At 46.7% G+C, this 19896-nt stretch overlaps 4 protein-coding genes across 9 annotated transcripts; 2 read left to right on the top strand and 2 right to left on the bottom strand.

The window, feature by feature from the left end:
- Nucleotides 1–140: 140 nt before the first annotated feature.
- pin1 (peptidylprolyl cis/trans isomerase, NIMA-interacting 1) lies at nt 141–1810 on the bottom strand. The gene is made up of 5 exons (XM_049720069.2): nt 1628–1810; nt 1034–1119; nt 815–923; nt 625–735; nt 141–549 (listed from the first exon to the last, which is right to left on the bottom strand). The coding sequence occupies exons 1-5, from the start codon at nt 1683–1685 to the stop codon at nt 440–442; spliced, it is 474 nt and encodes a 157-aa protein (XP_049576026.1). The 5' UTR covers nt 1686–1810; the 3' UTR covers nt 141–439.
- Nucleotides 1811–1829: 19 nt separating this feature from the next.
- ubl5 (ubiquitin like 5) lies at nt 1830–3037 on the top strand. Its single transcript, XM_049720070.1, has 5 exons — nt 1830–1978; nt 2261–2329; nt 2464–2547; nt 2666–2703; nt 2868–3037. Exons 2-5 carry the CDS (start codon nt 2274–2276, stop codon nt 2909–2911), a joined length of 222 nt encoding a protein of 73 aa, XP_049576027.1. The 5' UTR covers nt 1830–1978; nt 2261–2273; the 3' UTR covers nt 2912–3037.
- LOC125968708 (proto-oncogene vav-like) lies at nt 2609–12624 on the bottom strand. 4 transcript variants are annotated; one of them, XM_049720045.2, is made up of 31 exons: nt 12482–12621; nt 11970–12398; nt 10979–11119; nt 10094–10267; nt 9302–9394; nt 9110–9226; nt 8307–8423; nt 8166–8224; nt 8029–8094; nt 7849–7957; nt 7688–7777; nt 7543–7611; nt 7034–7234; nt 6876–6971; nt 6690–6758; nt 6437–6523; nt 6178–6263; nt 5967–6102; nt 5787–5896; nt 5618–5719; nt 5443–5537; nt 5204–5226; nt 5069–5105; nt 4828–4964; nt 4674–4739; nt 4316–4347; nt 4007–4117; nt 3850–3937; nt 3621–3747; nt 3364–3524; nt 2609–3291 (listed from the first exon to the last, which is right to left on the bottom strand). In XM_049720045.2, exons 5-31 carry the CDS (start codon nt 9386–9388, stop codon nt 3238–3240), a joined length of 2532 nt encoding a protein of 843 aa, XP_049576002.1. In that variant the 5' UTR covers nt 9389–9394; nt 10094–10267; nt 10979–11119; nt 11970–12398; nt 12482–12621; the 3' UTR covers nt 2609–3237. The 4 variants fall into 4 exon arrangements, with proteins under 4 accessions (XP_049576002.1, XP_049576003.1, XP_049576000.1 ...); XM_049720046.2 differs by having other exon boundaries at nt 3364–3521; XM_049720043.2 differs by having other exon boundaries at nt 3364–3747.
- sh2d3a (SH2 domain containing 3A) lies at nt 11121–19884 on the top strand. Of its 3 annotated transcripts, XM_049720048.2 has the most exons (17): nt 11123–11407; nt 11785–11902; nt 12350–12408; nt 12494–12651; nt 15476–15515; nt 15583–15699; nt 15770–15913; nt 15994–16256; nt 16323–16408; nt 16536–16655; nt 16726–16886; nt 16956–17129; nt 17195–17472; nt 17557–17728; nt 17852–17963; nt 18168–18353; nt 19369–19884. In XM_049720048.2, the coding sequence occupies exons 1-17, from the start codon at nt 11318–11320 to the stop codon at nt 19560–19562; spliced, it is 2472 nt and encodes an 823-aa protein (XP_049576005.1). In that variant the 5' UTR covers nt 11123–11317; the 3' UTR covers nt 19563–19884. The 3 variants fall into 3 exon arrangements, with proteins under 3 accessions (XP_049576004.1, XP_049576005.1, XP_049576006.1); XM_049720047.2 differs by having other exon boundaries at nt 11121–11407; nt 15583–16256; XM_049720049.1 differs by lacking the exons at nt 11123–11407; nt 11785–11902; nt 12350–12408; nt 12494–12651 and adding an exon at nt 13620–13762 and having other exon boundaries at nt 15583–16256.
- Nucleotides 19885–19896: the final 12 nt, after the last annotated feature.

The raw sequence follows: 19896 nt of genomic DNA, 5'->3' as shown, positions 1-19896 counted from the left end.
TTTAAAACACCAACCCTGGCTAAAAAGCTTGAAATCTCACAAAAGGTCTTGAGCCGTTTTTATTTCATCAACTCGTTTCGTCGTCCCGCGAGGTGGCAACGCTAGACGCTCAACCGCACCAGTCAAGAAAATAGACACACTTTTATAAAAAAAAAAAGAGAGGACTTTTATTTTGACAGCTGAGATGGATCACGAACGTTTTAAAAGCGGTCATTTTTTGTTACGCAGGAACAGGAGGGCAATGGAATTGCGTTTTTTTGGTTTTCTGGAGGAAAAAAAGTGCAGGACGGGCTTTTTCTTGTGTGACATGCACTTTCAATCATCTGCGTGATAATCTGTTACATTGCGTATGTTTGTTGTAAAATATTAGATCGGCGTTGCGTCTTTGCACCATCGTGACAAAGACTGATGGGTGCATGGTGTGTGCGTGTGTGCGCGGTCAGCCAGTGCGCACGATGATGTGCACCCCAGAGTCGGTAAAAACGGGACCGCTCATCTCTCCGATCTTGAGTGCAAAAGAGGCGTCTTCGAAGGGTTTCTGCATTTGACCTGAGGGGTACAAAACATACATTACGTGACGAGAGGTCAATTAACTCGGGTCGAGTTGGAAAACGGATCAGCGACCTCTGCCAAAGAGTCCCAAGTCTCCGCCGCTTTTGGCTGAACTGCAATCGCTGAATTGGGAGGCCAAGTTCTCAAACTTGTCCTCTTCCGACTTGATCCGCTCGATATAGTCTGAAAACGACATCAAATCACTCCAAACAGAAGAGAAAACCTAAAGGGTGAGGCGGCGGACAAGGACCTGGCGACTTACTCTGAATCAGCTCGACGGCCTCGTCTTTGGAGCGCGTGATGTTCTGCTCCCGCCAGGAAGACGGCCGGCGGGACTGGTTGTGCTTGACCAGGAGGTGTGAGCAGCGCACCTGCCAAACAAACAGAAAAGGAGAACTGCTTAAAAGGAAGCGGTGATGACCGGCTCACCTTTCATAGCTGCAGTTCATGAAGGTTGAGAGAATTCCAAACAGCACATTACCTTATCTGGCTCTCCACGGGAGTCTCCCGCTGCGGGTCGTTCCCACTGGCTGGCGTTGGTCACGCGGTTGAAGTAATACACCTTGCCTGCAGACAGAGCAGAATTAGCAATGATATTTTATCAACCACAAACTCCTGTCCAAAAACTGGCAATGGGCGAGTACCGATTCTGACTGGTACACATTGGCGAGTACACATTTAATTAACAACTAATTTAATTCGCATTATGACAACATTTAAGGGTATTTGCATTTATATGACAATCGGATTTCATGAAGAATTCCCAAAACATTCTTTTAAAAGAAACCTTGAGAGGCACAGTGACGTCACACAGGCCCAGGGGCGGATCGGCTCGCGCGCCAACATCATTTGCAAACTTTTACAACAAATTGTAACAAGTATATTTTACTACACTTAGAATTAATAACACTCTTAGTCTCGCGTCGCTTAAGTTGTACCTGGCTAGCTTAGCGCTAATTAATCAGCCGCAATGCTGATTCGGTTTGCTAGTCGCCAAGCTAGGTTGCACATTACATTGCGGAGATAGCAAACAAGCCAGCCGGTTTGCGGCCTCACGTCACGCCTGTTCAGTCACCTGAGTTGCGGCTCATCCTCTTCTCCCAGCCCCCTGGTAAAGCCTCCTCGTCTGCCATTGTTACTCACTATACCGTCACAGGTTTTCCTCTCTAAAAGAGACAAATCCAAATGGAGAGAGAAATCGTGTGCGAGGGTGACTACAACACTTTGCGACAATCACCGACACATTTACGGCTCTCGCGTTGTTTTGCCCTTTAGCCCCGCCTTTGTTTGGAACGTCTCTGCCATTGGCCAATGTAAGCTGTTGTACATTTTTTTTTGATTGGTTTACACAAGCTAAAGCAGCATTTCGACGGGAACGTAGCAGCGTTAAAATCTTGAATTTTGCTACTCTACTGCTGGTTTTAAGGTAATAGCAACAACTTTCACACACGGAATTATTATTATTTTAAACAATTTGTTATTTTAACCCCACGCTTGCATAGTGTGAAACGTTTACGTAAATAACATTTCACCGCTTCCCATATTAGCTTGCATTCAACGAAACACTCAACTTGCGTTTTAGGTCTTATTTCTTTAAAGTGGAGCAAAATAGTACATTATTACGTCCGCTCCGACGTGCTGGTTGTTTAAAATGATCTCTCGTTGTAAGCTTGCGATGCTTCGACGTTCGTAACGTTTGTCTCGGCAGATCCAACGACAAGATGATCGAAGTGGTGTGCAACGATCGTCTGGGCAAGAAAGTCCGGGTAAAGTGCAAGTATCCTTGACGTTGAAAGCGGCCGAATCGTATCATATCACCGTCTGGTTCATTGAACTGTTCCAAGACGCATGGTTTTGGACTAGCTAGGGATGACGTCACGTGTGCGTTTCCTCAACAAGTCCACCTTCCAGCTCTGAGGACACCATCGGAGACCTGAAGAAGCTCATTGCAGCTCAGACGGGGACGCGTTATGACAAAATAGTCTTGAAGAAATGGTAAGCAAACTTTTTTTTTTTGCCCAATGTACAGCAAGATGTCATGTTTGTATGACTATCGTTGTTTTGTGTAGATATTATTTTTCATTATATTATTTTATTATTCTTCTCTGTGCAGGTACACCATATTCAAGGACCACGTGTCACTGGGCGACTGTATCCTTTCCACTTGACATACTGCTGTGTGATATATTTTCATATTACAGTATTTTAGCTGGTGATACAGTATTTGTGCATACAAAATCTGAGAATTTTTACAAGTATCGATACTGGTATCGTTAGTTGATGAGTTTGACATTTGACTTAATTGAGTTTCCCAGATGAGATCCACGACGGCATGAACCTGGAGTTGTACTACCAGTGAAAGCAAGGCTCAATTTGTTTGGAAATGACATCATTAGAATTTACCAGGACAAAAAAAATAATGTGAGCGACATGTTATGATTTTTTTTTTAAATATATTTTGGAAATAAAGTGGTTATTTACCCACCGTTGTGCAAAGTGAGTCTTTGCTTCATTAACAAAAGTTTGGCTTGAAATAACACAACACTGACCACATAATAATCCTTAAAGTCCACGTTATCAATAAAAAAGGGATTATTTTGGAGAATGGGAAGAAAAATTAGTGACTTAGCTCCCCCAGAATATAAACACGCACACACGTCTCTATGGCGTGACGGAGCGGGCAGGTCAGCTGTAGTCCGAGAAGTCCTCGTCCACGTAGTTGGCGGGGAAGAAGCCCACCTGGGCAACAGCCACTGTGAGTCCCTCAAAGCATGACGCTGTGTACATTTTCCATGTTTGGCTCTCGCTCACCTTGCCGTAGACTTCTCCTTTCCACCAGCCACTTTGGCCTTTCCTGGACAGGATTCTGATGGTGTCTCCCTCGTGCAGCGACAGCTCCGAGCGGTCGCGGGCCGAGAAGTCGTACCTGGCTCTCGCTATGCCGACAGTACGCGCGCTGCCTCCTCCTCCTGCTGTGTTGTGTGAGATGTTTCGCATAAAAAAAAAAGTTTTTCTCTCACTGTGATGATACAGGGAGGTTTTTAATTTGCTTGAACAGAAGCACCAACCTTTGACGGCGTCACGGGGCTTGTGGTCATTAGTCTGCTCGGCTTGCTTGTAGGGCGTGCGCAGCGTAGTGTCCACGTCCTTGATGCACTCCTTCAGGGACGTCTGCTGGTAGAACTCGATCATGTCCTACGACAATACACCCATGAGGGAATATCATGATATTCATGAATTAATCGTTAGATGGATTTATAAGAATATAAATGACAAATGTGATCCTGAGGGACTGACCACCAAACCCTTGAAGGCCTTCTTCTCGTTGATGCGGAACAGGCCGTCACAGGAGGTGATTTTAATGTGTTTGATGTCCATGTTGAACCTGCCAAAGTAGAAGAATGACACACTTTGAACAGGCCAGAAGGGGCAATTTTGCCGTGCTGAATCTTACTTGATGCTGATGGCAAACTCTCCGCCGTCCTTCTGCCGGACCAGGTAGGTTCCGTCGGAGCGCGACACGAGAAGCTCCTTGGAGGCGGGCCGGTCCATGTTGCCCGCAAACCTGAGAGCACAGCGAGGCCGATAAGAAAAGATGAAACGCATCTCGATGAGTTCATGTGCAATGATGTAATATAGGAAATATAATTGAAGTTGGAATGCGCTTCTTTAAAAAAATATATGACAATGAACAAATGTAAGGATTCAATTCAACTATATTTTAACATATAAAACAAGGAAATAAAACTGCTGTTGCACTCACCAGCTGAAAGCAGACAGGTCCGGTGTGGGCCTCTGTGGGAAAAGGTTGAGATCAGGCTGATCAAATCAATCTCAATCGATCACTTTCAGATTCATATTTTTGTGACTTTCAGCGGGTATAAAAAGTCTGCACACCCATGGTCAAATGCCACGTTTTTGAAAAAGAGACCATCAGAATGTTTGGTTAAAGAAAATAAAATTAAAACTATTTGTGAGGGGTTGCAAAAGTTTGCACACCCTCTTATGACAGCGTCTGCTTCCAGATTTGTCCAATCACATTCACCTAATTAAAGTTGAGCGGTTCAGGTCGACTTTTTTGCAGTCCCGTCAGCAAAAGCCACATGGCGCTTTATACTCACACACGAGTAGGGCACAACTCTGCCGCAGGGGAACCAGCCCGTCTGACCTCCGTTCAAGTTTCTGCCCTGAGGGACATCGAAACGGACGCTTCGTGACGTTCGAATAAGTGACGTGACCGATGCGTTAAGATGATGAGCCGCACGGCCGACGTACCTCCCACCACGACAGATCCACCTCCCCCCGCATCAGCTCTACCACGTCGCCCTTGGAGAGGAGCAGCGGACAGCCGAAGCCGGCGGGCGGCGGCGGCAGGCCGAAGTACTCCTGACACGCTTCCATCTTGGGAAGTCCTGAGCATCCATGGAGGAGAAATATAGAACACAAGAAATAGAAAGTCGTCACAACGATATTCAAAGTTCCCCAGTGCTGTGAAATTTGCTCCCGTATTGCTTACCGGTGCCGGCGCTCCCTTTGGACCCGTGCGTCCTATTCTGAAGGCAAAAAAGAAGAAAAGGGGAAAAAAAATAATTCAGCGCAATTACTTCAGTAGGCGCTGACGAGAAGTGAACGAACGTCATGTGAGACTCACTTTTCTCGCAGTAGTTGAATGGTCTGAAAAAGTCACATGATCAGTGTTAATGATCCCAACAAAATGCGTCCCCCCCACTTTTTTTTTTGTGATTTCAGATTTTTTCTGGAACCTATCTGTTATTTACAGAAACAAATTTACTTAGCTCCTATTTTTGTGTGCCCAGTTTCATACAAAAGTAGTAATTTGGCACCATCTTTTTGGCTATTGGGGCAATACCTGAATTGGAAGCGACTGACCTGAGCGGCGCCCGCAAGGCGGCAATCTGCCCAAGCACTCTTTATGGGCGGCCGTTTTGCAGCGCGTGCAGCGGTAGCCCTGGAAGAAAATCCCTCTGCGGCAACGGAATGAAGACAAGAGAGGAGAAGGTCAAGCCTCTGGATTTGGAGAGCGAGCAGCAAGGCTGAGACAGACCTCAGCAGCATGGAGCAGGCCTTGCAACACGCCGTCTCCTCAAAGTTGTGCATCTGGAAATCGTGGTTGTTTGCCATGGCGTTCTCGGGACACATGTTGGATCTGCCCACACATTTAGCGACATGAGGAAACCTTCAAAAAGGAACATTTCCACTTTTTCCAAACTTACTGAGCCATCTCAAACTGCTCCAGCCATTTCTTCTTCAGTTCTCGTGTTTTGAAGTACAAGTCGTAGCCGCACTTCCCGTTGGAGTCCAGCAAGAGGAACAGGTAGGACCACTGCGGACACGAAGCGAGCCTTTGTTAGGGTCGCATCCCTTGGCCAGGCCAACCTCAAACCGAAGCGCACCTTCTTTTTGTCCTTCTCGCCCCCCGTCTCGTCTCGCACTTGGTATTGCTGGAGCGCGATGATCTCCTTGAGCTCAAAGGTCTCGCCGCTCTTCTTCTTGCACACAAACATGGCCTTGTCGAAGAGGAACGCGTATCTGTGGACCACATTCAATTTAATATGAAAAAAGGCAGAGAGAGGGGAAGAAGAAAAAAAAAAAAAAAACACTCACCTTTCCTGTTTGGACTTTTTCTCTGTGCTGCAGATTTTGAGCTCTCCGTCCATTTTGGGGCGGCCAAAGAGGGCCAATGACTGTGACTAAAATTATTAAAAAATGTTAAAAAATAAATAAAATAATAATTAAAAATAAAACACAATTAAAAAAAGAAACTTATTTATTTTATTTAAGTTTGAAAATAATGCTGCCAGACATTTGAACGCACACGGCGGTCTCACTAAATGGCGAGCCACACACACACACATCAGCTCACCATGTTCTCGATGGACAACTGGAAGGTGGTGATCTGCTTGAGGATCTCGTTGTCTCGCTTCACCTCGTTGACACATTGCGCCAGGTCCTGGTGGATCAAATGACCAGAGCCATGCACATACAGCGGGTATCAAAAGTTAACACACACACCTTCTACTCAGGAAATGCCTACTTGAACAGCTGAACTTTATTTGGAGTTATAAAAAACACAAAATGGTGGCAAGTGTAGTGCACACGCGTGTGCACAAACTCACTCGCATGGCGTCGAGAGCCGTGCGCAGGTTCTCCTTGTCTGACGGGTCGTTGGTGTGTTTGAACAGCTCCTGGAGATGAACAAAGCACAGAAAAAAAAAAAAGAACAGCTTCAATTTCAGCTTTTATCGGACAGAGATGAGATTTTTTTTTTTTTTTTTTTAACGGGATTATTAAAACTAAGATACCTGCAAGAGCAAAGGGTATTTCAGGACCCTCTGCATGGGCACCATAAGAAGATCCCTGAGGGTGAATTTGCCGCTGTTTGCTCTCATGGAACAGACCTGAGAAACAAGACAAGATGAAGGGAAAAGTCCAAAGAAGCGGACCTAAGGCTTTTGTGCACCTCCAGCTTCATCCTGAGGTCCTCTCTGCTACCCGACAGTTTGTCCAGATGCTTGGTGGCCGTCTCCACCTGACTGCAGTAGTGGCCGTAGAGCAGGAGCCTCTCCTTGTAGTTGACAAACACCTGGTAGAGGTTCTTGGCTCCGTTGGCGACGGAACTCCGGATCTCGTCCGAAAGTTCTCGATGTATGCTGGACAAATCCTACACGCGCCGATGATGTGCACAGTACAAATCCACATTCAAAACTTGAGTGTGCACGAGTGGAACAAGTCGTCATGTTATTCTTAAATAGTGGGACAGAAACATGTGTGTGCATTAAATACAAAAAAATAAAATAAATACATATATACACATGCCCTATAAATAAATTAATTAATTTAAAAAAAAAAAAATAATAATAAAAAAACAACAACAATCAGGTACTAGTCTGCGGATGTACTATTAAAAAAAAAAAAAAAAAAAAACATTCAGCACAAATCCTTCTTGGAGTGAATCTGTGTCCTTTGTACCTGTATGTTGACAAAGATGCTCTCGAGGTCCTGAGCCTGGAGGAATTTTTCCAGAGGCTTCTTGAAGTGCTGATGATAATGGAAATAAATGAGCACCACATCTGTGCGAGAATGCGTGCGCATGTGCGTGGAGACGCATCCCCACCAGTAAAATTGATTCCAGAGTATCCGAGTACTTTTCTTCCGTCTGCTTGATCTCCTGGAGGCAGCACTCTCGCTTGTCCACCCCGGGCTTCTGCGACACGCATAAAAATAAACGCTTAGGGGAGCACGTCGGAAGGTCGACCGGGAACCGAGAGAACTCACAATCGCGGGCTGTTCGACCGTCCTCATCAAGTCTTCGTAGATTTCATCCCCTTCCGCCTCGGCGTCGTCCACGCAGTCGTACAAGTCGTCCGCTTCATCGACCGTGTCGCTGCGGAGCGCCGTCATTTACAAAGACGTACGCTTGATTTCTTTCGCGTCAAAATTGGAGCGCTTGCTTACTCGATGTGGTCCGACAGGCCGTTGTAGATGTCGTCGTTGGAAATGTCTACTCCCATTGGGAAAGGTCTGCAGGACAGCGTTCATTGCATGATTACCTTGTACTTTTTTTTGTTTTTTTACAATAACGATGTACTCACTGGAATCCTCTTTGTGTAGCAATGGCTGAGTGAGACAAGACGGACAAAGTGCTAAGCACCTGCCGCACAAGAAAACACATTGAATTTAAAAGTCCAGTGATACGCTATTTGTATTATTTCAACAAAACACAAGCTACTCACCTTGGCAAAGTCGCGCACGTCGAACAGGTCGAAAGCCTCAAACAGCTCGCTCTTCTTCAGCTGGAACTTGTTCTGACACACACCCAGGAAGGTCCGAATATTCTTCAGGCACAGGAACTGGGGGAGAAAGCGTTACAAATGACCATTCATTCATACAGCTACGCAACAGGAACTCAAAAGTACATTTTCAACAACTTGTCTGGAACATAACTGTAATGACAAGCAGACGCCAAGAGATGGCAGTGTTGCATTATCGTCATTGTAAAACAAAGTAACGCTAGCGTGGAAAGACAGAAAATTATTTTCTCGGGGTGAGCGTTGTTAACTTGTTTGATAAAATGTGGGTCAAAAAAGTGCTGCGTATGACACAGACATTACGAGACACAAATGAGGTAGTGAACAAAGCAATACGAATTATAGGAACCACAAAAATAACCGCAAAAGAGCGCCTAGCGGTGTTCATGTTCCAACCAATGTAGAAGGTGGGCGGGGCATGACGGATGACATTTTACATAACTTCCTGTATGTGTGTGTCACACAGTGCATTCCCAAGTGTCATTGCCTGTTATGACCCGGACGTGTCCAAACATACGATTGGCCCCATGGGGGATTTCCCAAAGATTCACGTTTGTGAAACACACACAAACGCACACACACTCGGAATTGAAAATAAAAAGTCTGCCAACGTCACCCAAAAAATTGAATATAAATTGTATATATCCTATGGCTGACATGAAAGGTGGAAAAAGTATTGGAAAATACCTTTGAACAGGGGTGTGTTGACTTTTTCTATCCGCCCTTACCTGGGACATCTGCGGGCGCAGGTTGATTTCTCTCAGGTTGATGGCCAGAGGCAGCAGGTTGTTGAGAAGCTGGCACAGCAGCACGCCGTCTCTCAGGGCCTGAGCGAGGTCACACACCTGACACACACACACAAATGTCATTTTCAATGCTAGAAGCTACGCTAATGGAGTGGCGAGAACGCGTGACTTCACCTGGGCGCCCTCCCACGTGACACGGTGCGTCTCTGGCAAGACGCGGCACCCGATCAGCCATTTTGCGCACTGGCGCCACAACTCCATCTTGTCCTGTTAGTAAGCGCACAGACTGTCAAGCAATCGGCTGATCCACATTTGCGCAGTTTGCACGTTTTCATCGTTTGACCCAGTATAAAATTTGTATTAGCTTTCATTGTTTTGAAAAGGCTCGGTGTTTGGTTTTCATTCGCTTTCATTTTTTGTGTTCTAAGCAGTATTTGACAAAAAACAAAAATATCTCAAAGCACAGTACTGTGTGATAAATAATTCTCGAACAAATGACCTTCCTCGGGGATTAGTCCCGAACCCCATTGAAAAGTGAAACTACTTTCTTTTTCTTTGTATTTCCTGTCAGCCTGGATGCTCATACAAGCTCCTGCAGGTCAGTTGCGGTACTGCGACAACCATGGCTATGTTTGAGGTGTGTGTTCTTTTTGAATAAATCAAAAACTATAAGAACAGTAATGACAAACAAGCATGATTTTGTTTTCCCACATAATATGTTGGATCGCTTGCATGAATCGTAAAAAAAAAAAAAAGTTGATTCAAAATGTTACATTCATATGCGTGGGCCCACTTCTTTAACGGACACACACCACAGTCAGACCCATACAAACCTGTTATGTGGTCATGAAACTACACCTTCAACTTTCACTTCCTGTAGATTGTCCCAACACCTATGTCCATAAGGCCATTTTTGCTTTTGATTAAAGTGCACAAAAGTCAAGGCATAAGAAAGAAGTCACTCACCTTCAGACGCTTCCTCGATGCGGACGGTCGTTTCTCGTCTGTGACTTCATTGTCACATTCTGTCGTTCCGCCTCTGTTTGGTGGTGGGTGTTCTTTAGTTCCGTCGTGATACTTCCTTTTTCCTGACACCCGCAGTCATGGTCGGGCAAACGGCAGGGCCGTTGCTACGGCAACCTGAGCAACAGAGTCACACCAAGTCAGATGTGCAGTTTAATCATTTAACTTCCCATGATGATGTAAGAATCAAACAATGAAGAAATGATGTGAAAGTATCTGGAAATGAAAAAAAAGGGATCTTGTTTTTTCCTGTAGAGGTCGCTGTGATTCTGAGCAGACCACGTTCATCATCTCAGTGACCATGATTGCTTTTAAGGCTGAAAAGGATGATTTCATCTGATTCTTTGAAATAGTCACTTTTGGTTTTGAAATCAAGCTTGAGAAAAAAAAAATGCATATTTTTCTAGGATAAAAAGTGAAGTGTAAAATAACGTTTTTAAATTCACAGACCAAATCAAGTGGGAGACTAAAAATAAAAAAAGTGTTTATTTGAGAAAAAAGGCTGGAACATGAGAATACATTTGTTTTTGAGCTAAAATGTCGCAATTTTTGAGAACAGTAATTTTTTTGTCTTGTGAAAAATGAAGGAAACGGTTTCTTTCTGAGATCAACAGTTCTATGAGAACATTCCATTTTTTTCAAAGAAAATATGTATTTTTGCAAGATAAAAAGTATACAAAATGCTGTCAAGGCAAATTTTGTTTTTGAATGAATCTCGTAATTGATTTAAATGCACAGCACAGTGGATTATTTGACGACCCCAAGTACATAATGACTTTTTGCACACACACACACACACACACTCACTGGAGTGCCTGCGCGTCTCACCTGTGACACGTTGACAGCTACGTTTTCACACGCACACCCTTCGCGTCGTCTTTGACATGCCAGGATCCGCCCGGGCCCGCTCCCCAACGCGCGCTCCCATTGGTTGGCGGCGTTGCAGCGGTGCCGTGCCATTGGCTTCCCCTGCGAGGGGGAGAAGGCGAGACACAGACGGTTAGTGACCAGTTCGATACGGGAAAAGCGGGAGAAAGTGAAACATCGCACGGAAGCGCTCCCGGAATTTCGGAGGAGCCGGATTCTGGAGCAAAGTGCTCGACTTGACGGAAGTCATGCTGCCTGCCACTTTCTGCTGGTGATCGGTTTCATCTGCGGGGGTCAGACATGAATAATCGCTCCATCGCTTGGTGGCTGCGGCGGATCGGCCTGCCTCAGTATACCAAGGCTCTGGAGAGTGAATATTACGGACTGGAGGTATGTCAAAGTCTGGCCAGAAATTTATTTTGTGACATTTGAACCACAGATGCTAGAAACGGTGTCCAAAGTACGGCCTGGGGGCCATTTGAGGCCTTCAATGAGTTCTTCATTTTCAAATAATACATTCAAAACACAGCCTGCATTAGAGGTTTCGAGAAAAGTTAGTTTTTGAAGAAAATAATCTCTAATTAATTTTTTATATTTAATTTCTGCCTAATTTCTAATTTTGGATCAGCACCACTACTAAAACCTGGTATCGGTACTCATCCATGTTTTTTTTTTTTAATTCTAGATTAAAACATTCTTATTTTACTTTTTAAAGATTTAATAAAAGTCACAATATTGAGATTGAAGTCCTGATCATGTGACTTTAGGGTCTGCTGAACGTGAACGACGACGAGCTGAAGCAGGCGGGGATCGAGGATGCCTCGCACAGAGAAACCATCATGGCTGAGCTTCTGAGCCACCGCCAGAAGCTCTACCCTCACTTGGGTAAAGTCTTCACCTCCACTTCAAATAGTCACATGTACAAGACACTCTTTATAGAGCTACAACCCACGTTTCAACAAGTACTCCTGCAACTTTGACTTCACGGAGGTCATCGTGAGCACGCACAGCTTCTGTTACTATGACAACTGGAGGACGGACGGCTTCTACCGTAACCCGAACCCAGAGTGTTGCGGGTGGGGGAGTGGTGCCTATAAACAATACAAGCATTTTCTTTCAAGGAGTCAGCACTTCGCACACTTGTTAAGATTTACACTGCAAATCTGCTCAGGGAAAAAAAAAACAGTCTACTTTGAGCCACGGGATTCTAAAAACAAAGAATATGGACGGGCCAATAAATCCTGGTTTTGGAGAATGCTACATAGCTTATCTTGCTGGGCTGACACCGAATGTTGACACGTTCCTCTTTTGAAATTCCCCCAATCCTCTCAGGTGTGGAAATGAAGCGCAGAGTGAGCAGGAAGTACTCGCTGGGCTCGTCCTTGGATTTGGTGAGAGCATGGACGCACAACGACAGTTACTGAAGTCATACTAAGAAGAAAAAAAAAAAAAGAAGTTGCTTACCGCTTCCTCCAGGTGAAGCCAAGGCAGAATCTTTTCCGCCAGAGTGTCCTGCCTCGCCTCCACCGCGCTGACAAGAAACATCGCCTGTCCGCGTCCTGCTCGCAGCTGCGGCCCCTGGACGAGGATCACGCTTCCGGCACGCTGGACGGCTGTCGAGAAAGCAAGCGCAGGTAAACACGCTTGCAAAAACACGTCTTGCCAAATTAGAGGGAGAGGATTTGTTGTCCTTGATTTTCATTGTCAATTGGCACAGTGTTGTCTTCTCTTAAATTTTTTTTTCAATCCACTCGTGTTAGCAGTAATGATTAACAGCTCAAGTAGTAAGTTGTCACTCACTTCCGATTACACCTTCACACCCAGCTAGAAGTGAAAAGAATAGATTGAAGGCCGGTTTGTTTGTAACAAGGGGGGGAAAAGTACAGAAGTGTTAAATTATTTAGTTCGAAGTGTATATGTAGCTGCTTGTGGGCCACCTTGAATAAACTGTTTGAAATATAACACATACATTTACGACATCAACAGTTTAGCTGGCAGAAACTCGCACGACACCTTGACAACAGCTTGCGCAACCTGGACTAAAAGTATATTATATAAATTGTAGCAACAATATATCTATATTTTATATTTGCACAAATTATTTTTGTTAATTATTTTAAATGATCTCAAATTTATATTTGATGTGATCACAATTCTCAATAATTCGTGATAAGAAAAGTGTCATCTCGCACCATGCTTTCTATTCACCTCTGCCAGTTTTTACATGTTCAGATGATCACTTCTACAAGTTTCCTAGAAAATCACAATGCCCCACCACCGATGAGCTCTTTTTACAACGGGCCCCTCCCTCGCAGGGCTTCGGGGGGCTACCAGGTGCCCGCGGGCACCACATTGTCGCTCGTTATTCGCGGTTGAAAAACATTTCGTTCATGATAAAAGAATCAAATGCGGGGTTATAGACGCCAGGCAGCGGCTTACTTGATGACAGGTGAAAGAGGCGGCCCGACTTGTATCGGTATCCGAGGAATGTGTTCAGATAGCGGCTTTTGGGCAACGCGGCCCCGGGCGGGGGAGAGGGAGTGCCCGGGAAAGCTTGTGGGAACATGCATGCCGTCGGGAAAGGTGGGGGGCCGACCAACTGAGGAAAGGAGGAGAAAAAGGGCGGCGGCGGCTGCGAGCTGGGAGGGGACCGGGTCGAAGGTTCTTGTTTCTCTCTCGAAGTCCCTTCCGGACCGCAGACCGTCAACATGTTCGGAGCGAGCGGGCAGTGAACGGCACTGACAGGTAGGGAAAGACCTCCTTTGCTTCGGGACTTGAGTTGTTTTGGGACAAACCTCGCGAGTTCACGCGAGATGTTCAACGAGCCGCTTGACTGCGTTGATCATATTGAACGCGCATACGTACCGTGTGTTGCGACATGTCAAGCTTCAATAATTAATATATATATATATAATATTGATCATGGGCCAAGCAGGTATTTGTTGCTAGGCAGACTTTCCCCGAGCACGCGCGTGCTCAGGTGTGCAGGACCAACGCCCCAAAAACGTTGCCGTAAACGGATGTTACTCGCGCTGTACAAAACCAAAATATCGTAGACATGTTTGCTGTTACTTTTGGCCTTTTATTGGACGTTAACTACTCACTCTTTGAGGTGTTACTCTACTTTTTGGGCTTACTTTTGACTTTTAATAACAGGCTTGTGACCAGTAGGTTTCGAGTAGTGATGCAACAATTGATCAACGAATTGATGTTTATTAATTCATTGACAACTATTTTCATGACTGATTGTTTGACGTATACAATTGGCCAAATCTTCAGATTTCCAGCTTCTCACCAGTAAATATTGTCAGCACATTAACAATTTTTGCTCAAATATCATGACAAAAAAATCTATGGCTTTAAAAGGGGGAGCATGTTCATATTAATTTTCATTTTTTGGGTGTTTTTGTTTGTCTTATTTAACTTTAATGAGCGCAGCTTTACAACTGGTGGCAAGTCGAAGTTTAATCCAGGTAGAATACAGCTGTGTCCTGTTTTTTATTTTTTTTTAGACACACACTCGTCATATTAGCGCCTGACATTAGCATCTGCTTGATAAAAATATGTGCACATAATTGAAATTTAATGAACTACATTGTTTCTATTCTCTGGTCTGTTTGTTCCACCTAGCAAAGTTTCCCACTTCCGATGAACTTGTTTCCTTGAAATAACATTTGTTGACTTGCCACTAAATTCGCCACATTGTCAGTCTGTGCACGTGTTCTATCAATGAGCTATTTATTCCCACTGGCAGCGTTTCCTGTTTGGCTCTGCTTTAAATCGGGTACAGTGGAACAAGAAAGACATTGTGTTAAACGTCCAAATAAAGGCCTTAAAATGTCACCAATGCCTCCGGCGGGGCGATGGTCATGTGCGCGCGTTGCCGAGGTTGTAGCGGCGGTGAGCTCGGCTCCGAAGCTGAGTGGTCCCTTGATGCACGAGGTGGCGACGGGAGGAAGGAAGGACGGGAAAAGGGAGGCTGGAAAACAGCTAGCGGCTGACACGCGCCTGGAAAAAAAAAATATGGGAGTGTCATATCGTGACAAGTCAAGTCCCAAAGTCCATCGTCACACACACACACACACATCTGGGTGTGGTGAAATTTGTCCTCTGCATTTAACCCATCCCCATGTGATTTTGATCCATCCCCTGGGGGAGAGGGGAGCAGTGAGCAGCAGCGGTGCCGCCCACGCTCGGGAATCATTTGGTGATCTAACCCCCCAATTCCAACCCTTAATGCTGAGTGCCAAGCAGGGAGGCAATGGGTCCCATTTCTATAGTCTTTGGTATGACCCCAGCTGGCCGGGGTTTGAACCCACAACCTTCCAGTCTCAGGGCGGACACTCTACTACTAGGCCACTGAGCTGGACACCAAAGCTGGCTTGCTAGCTTAAAGAGTATGACGTGAGCATGAGTACACCAAAATTGCTTTGGTCACTTGTCAATTTTGTTTTCCAGCAAAAGGAGGAGCCTTGCCGTATACTTGAGCCGGCTGAAGGTAAACACGAATCGCACGCCGACACAACGTGCGTTACCTGTTTGACACGAGGCGACGTGCCACGCAGGTGTTTAGTGGTCACAAGGAGATGGACGCGCTGAGGAAGGAACTGGAGGAAGAGCTGAAGCTTAGCACCGAGGACCCCAGGAGCCAAGCCTGGTACCACGGACCCCTCACCAGAGAGGTGCAACCGTCGACTGCAAATTTACACAAATACGATACCAATGGAAAAACGAACGGCGGATGTCCTCCAGGCTGCCGAGGCTCTTTTCGACAGGGACGGGGACTTCCTGGTGCGAGACTCCAGCTCGTCTCCGGGCGAATACGTCCTCAGCTGCTACTGGAGGGACGAGCCCATGCACTTCAAGGTCATACAGGTGCCGCTGAGACCCAAAAAGGTGCGGCGGCAGGATTCAGTCTCTTCATAGAAATTTCAAAGATGCTAGTTTTGGCACATTTTGAAATGTGTGTGAGGCAGGGCTACCCCCGGGCGCTGTTCCAGTTCGAAGACGACCGCTTTGACAACCTCCCCGCTCTGATCCGCTTCTACGTGGCCAACCGGCGGCCCATCTCCCAGGCCTCGGGCGCCATCATCTTCCACCCGCTGACCAGGACGCTTCCTTTGCGCGTCATCGCTGAGCGCCAGCGGGCTGCCGAGGCCAAGTCGCATGTGGAACGCGGCAAACGGCTGAGCTTCAGCAGCGCGCCGGGAGACGCCCTGCACGCCAACCCGCTGCTCAGGTGAGGGAGGGGTTGAGGGGGCGCATCCACGTCAGTTCCCGTTAAACCTCACTTCCTGTGCGGCAGGAGCGGGAGTCACCCCAGTAACCTGGAGAACCTCGGATGCAGGCCTTTGCTCCAGTCGGCCCAGTCGGACAGCAACCTAAGGCCAGGTACCTGTCACATGTCACACAGAGAGTGGCTCAAAAACACTTTGAAAACTCTAGTTAAGAGGTCCGTCCCAATACTTTTGTCCACACCCTCAGCCGAGTATCATTATGGGTACGCTTCCGCACGCAGGCACTCCTCAGAGGGCCAAACCGGAAAACGCCGGCCCCCCTCCCATCTCGCCGGTGTTCCGCACGGGGAGCGAGCCTCTCCTCAGCCCCAAGCCGCGGCAAACGCGCACGTGTCACCCCGGTAACGTCCGCACACATGAGCCGACAAAAACCATCAGCACGCGAGATCTTGATTGGTCCTCTGGGCTTAGGTGGGGGCGCGACGCTGCGGGGTTCTGATGGACAGCTGCACTCTCGAGCGCCCCCCAAGCCTCTCCGGATCTCTGTTGTGTTCCCCAAAGCCTCGCTACTCGCCACGCCTTTGGACCGGGACGACGACCCGTCCGTTTTCTACGACGAGCTGGTCGTTCAGGTTTGACACGGATAATTCTTCTAAAAGTCTTTTCCGGGAAGTGTGACAAGTTTGCTCTCCTGTGTTCAGGTGCCTCAGTCCCGGCGCAAGGGTCACGTCGATCGACTTCGGGCGGAGGAAAAGTGGCAGAGCCGGGCTCGGATCACGGAGACCTCCTTCGGCTTCCTGGAGGCCGAAAACAGCGACGAGGCGGCGTCCCGTCTGCCGCGACTGCCCGACAATGAGCATTTTGAACGTCCTCAGGTTGCGACTCCCCCGTGCAACACGACACGTACGTAGATTCCATCTCGAGATTTCGTCCGTCGCAGGTGGAATGGAGCTCGTGCTTCCAGCTGGACCGCTTCAAGTCGTTGCTGCTGCCGGACAACAACCGGCCGCTGGAGCCCAGCGTGCTGCTGGAGCTGAAGGAGCTCTTCGCCCGCACGGACCCCAACACCACCGCGCTGCACCTTCTCAGCGTGGACTGCCAGGTGGCGCGCATCGTGGACGTGACGGCCGAGCAGAGGCGCACCATGGGCGTGGCCTCGGGTCTGGAGCTCATCACGCTGCCGCACGGCCGTCAGTTGCGGCAAGATCTACTTGAGAGGTACCAAAGGAAACATTCAAACCTCGCACAGGAGAAAGAAGAAAAGAAAACGAGTATACCCCCCCCCCCCCCCCCCCCTCACAGGCATCATTTGATTGCCTTGGGCGTGGTCGTGGACATCCTGGGCTGCACGGGCACGGTGAGCCAACGGGCCACGGTGCTGCACAAGTTCATCCTCCTGGCGCAAGCTCTCAAAGAGCACGCCCACGACCTCTACGCCTTCTCGGCCGTCATGAAGGCGTTGGACATGCCTCAGGTAAGACAGTAGCGCTCTTCCAATGTGTGCCGGGTATATTTACAGGGTCTGAAAAGTCGACACACTCACTTCCGCCTGGGCCTCCACTGACGTTGCCCGTGTGGCAAATGACCTCTCGTGCAGGTGGTGCGGCTGCAAATGATGTGGCGCCTGCTGCGGAGGAACCACACGGAGAGCGCCGTCCTGTTCGAGAAGACCCTCAAGCCTTTCATGAATTCGCTCAATGACAGCGACGGTAAGGCCACAAAGAATGAGCCGAGGTCCCCAGTGACCCAGCCTCGAGTACCAATAATACCGCTACTTCTGAAACAACACATCAAAATGAACCCAAATTTTGTCAATAGCCATAGTATAGCGCCATCTACTGGCGAGCATTTTGATGTCAGATTGTATCACGCATCAATTTCCTAAAATTAGACTTTTTCCCCTCTGTGTCGAGAATGCATTTCGGGGGTTCCGGTGGCCGTGCCGCACCTGATTCCCGTGCTGCTGCTGATGGAGGGCCAGGACCTCGTGGAGGACAGCCACCAAGGCTGTCAAATGCTCTTTGACCTCTTGCAGGCGGCCCGGCGGCACGCCGCACAGGCACGCCAACACCAGGAGCACGCCAAAGCTCTGCTCGCAAGTACGCATTCACACACTTCTTGCCACCTACAATATTATTACATTTTTTGTTTTCTGTTCTTTTTCTAAGACTTTACATATTCTAATGTTACAACTTTCAACATTCCAACATTGCATTCTCTTGTTTAGAATATATCTCTTCCATTTCAAATTTTGCTGGACGTACATTCAAAATCTTGAGTCCGGTTTACTCCATAATCATTTCGTGCTAATTAGCATCCCTAATTATTTCATCATTATAATGTGCTAATTAGCCGGTAGATAAGTAGAAATAGACGATGACAATAAATCACAGCCATATGAAAAGGGAAACATTGTGAAAGTACATCAACCACGTCAGGACAAATATTGTTCACGGCGTCACAAAACAATTTAGAAAAGTCTCAATCGCCGGAATTAGCGGCTAGCGGTTAGCATGCTAAACCAAGCTAATTGAATGGACTCACCCATTTCCCTTCTTTCTCAGTAGCGTGCTCGAACATGAATGACACCGGGCTTGTGGTGAAAATTGAGCGAAGATTGAAGTCAAAAGTTTTGTAACTTGAAAAAAATAAAACTTCAAAAGGGGAGGCAACCTTTGACCAGTGTCCGATTCGCGCCGTAATTTGTAGGAAACGACGTCAGAACCGACGTCGTCAACGTCAGACCTTACGGAAATGACGTAATACGCCGCGTCCATAAGCCAAAATCACGTGATGAGTTCACGCTCATCCGGCATTTAATTGCAAACTACAATCAAGTATCATCAATTTTAAAAATATAATAATTACCAATCATAATTATTTGTATTTTTTTTTAAATTGACTTTATTCACATAATACATTTTCATACCAGAAATATATGATTAGATTATCACTTCACTCTAAAATAATGTCTTCATCATAACATTTTTATTTAAAACAATGACTTAATTCTTGTAATGGTGATGGTATTCTAAATAAAATAGGATTTATGGCAAAGGTGAATTTGAAAATGTAAAATCAAAGAAAACAAACCTTGACCTTCGACCCCTCTAGGCGGCTGGACACCTGTTCCCGAGTTGCTGGAGGCCTTCCGGACCGAGTTCGCCCTGCGACTCTTCTGGGGCCAGTCGGGAGCGGAGGCAGACAGCAAGGAACGCCATGAGAAGTTTGACAAAATTCTCTGCGTGCTCTCGGATAAACTGGAACCGGTGGAGATCAGACCCGAAGAGCAGCAGCCTCTCAGCTGAGACCGTGGGGAACAGCTTTCCTGATCAAAATGTGATTTTGTCTGTCGTGTTCAATCATACATATGCCATTCAATTTTTACGTGGACCACAGCCCATCAAGGCAGTTGGACAAACTTCTAATTTTATGATCAAAATGTGTTTTTTTATATGATTTCAAAGAGTGGACACGTGAGTTTTTATGGCATCGCAGCCCATGGAGGCAATTGTCCGCTACATTATGTTTCACTGATTCTGGACACATGTTGGACTGAGCCGCCGCCGTCACACTACCAAATGTTTTTGTTCGCTCGTGTACATATCGGCTAATAAATGTTTATTTTTCTTTTGTTTTTCT

Source organism: Syngnathus scovelli, chromosome 5, assembly GCF_024217435.2.
Source record: "Syngnathus scovelli strain Florida chromosome 5, RoL_Ssco_1.2, whole genome shotgun sequence".
NCBI lineage: Eukaryota > Metazoa > Chordata > Actinopteri > Syngnathiformes > Syngnathidae > Syngnathus > Syngnathus scovelli.
Note: the sequence above shows the minus strand (reverse complement) of the source record. Positions and strands in the feature narration are given on the sequence as shown.

Excerpts from the sequence above, each read along its gene's own strand:
- pin1 (XM_049720069.2), bottom strand. The coding sequence starts at position 1,685 with ATGGCAGACGAGGAGGCTTTACCAGGGGGCTGGGAGAAGAGGATGAGC. Across the intron at positions 924-1,033 it reads CCCGTGGAGAGCCAGATAAG|GTGCGCTGCTCACACCTCCT; the intron begins GTAATGTGCTGT and ends TTTGTTTGGCAG. Across the intron at positions 550-624 it reads CTTGGGACTCTTTGGCAGAG|GTCAAATGCAGAAACCCTTC; the intron begins GTCGCTGATCCG and ends TGTACCCCTCAG.
- ubl5 (XM_049720070.1), top strand. The coding sequence starts at position 2,274 with ATGATCGAAGTGGTGTGCAACGATCGTCTGGGCAAGAAAGTCCGGGTA. Across the intron at positions 2,548-2,665 it reads AAAATAGTCTTGAAGAAATG|GTACACCATATTCAAGGACC; the intron begins GTAAGCAAACTT and ends TTCTCTGTGCAG. Across the intron at positions 2,704-2,867 it reads CCACGTGTCACTGGGCGACT|ATGAGATCCACGACGGCATG; the intron begins GTATCCTTTCCA and ends TGAGTTTCCCAG.
- LOC125968708 (XM_049720044.2), bottom strand. The coding sequence starts at position 9,388 with ATGGAGTTGTGGCGCCAGTGCGCAAAATGGCTGATCGGGTGCCGCGTC. Across the intron at positions 6,264-6,436 it reads AGTTGTCCATCGAGAACATG|TCACAGTCATTGGCCCTCTT; the intron begins GTGAGCTGATGT and ends TAATAATTTTAG. Across the intron at positions 5,227-5,442 it reads GCCTTGCGGGCGCCGCTCAG|ACCATTCAACTACTGCGAGA; the intron begins GTCAGTCGCTTC and ends TGACTTTTTCAG.
- sh2d3a (XM_049720047.2), top strand. The coding sequence starts at position 11,318 with ATGAATAATCGCTCCATCGCTTGGTGGCTGCGGCGGATCGGCCTGCCT. Across the intron at positions 17,473-17,556 it reads CGGCAAGATCTACTTGAGAG|GCATCATTTGATTGCCTTGG; the intron begins GTACCAAAGGAA and ends CCCCCCTCACAG. Across the intron at positions 17,964-18,167 it reads TTCGCTCAATGACAGCGACG|AATGCATTTCGGGGGTTCCG; the intron begins GTAAGGCCACAA and ends CTCTGTGTCGAG.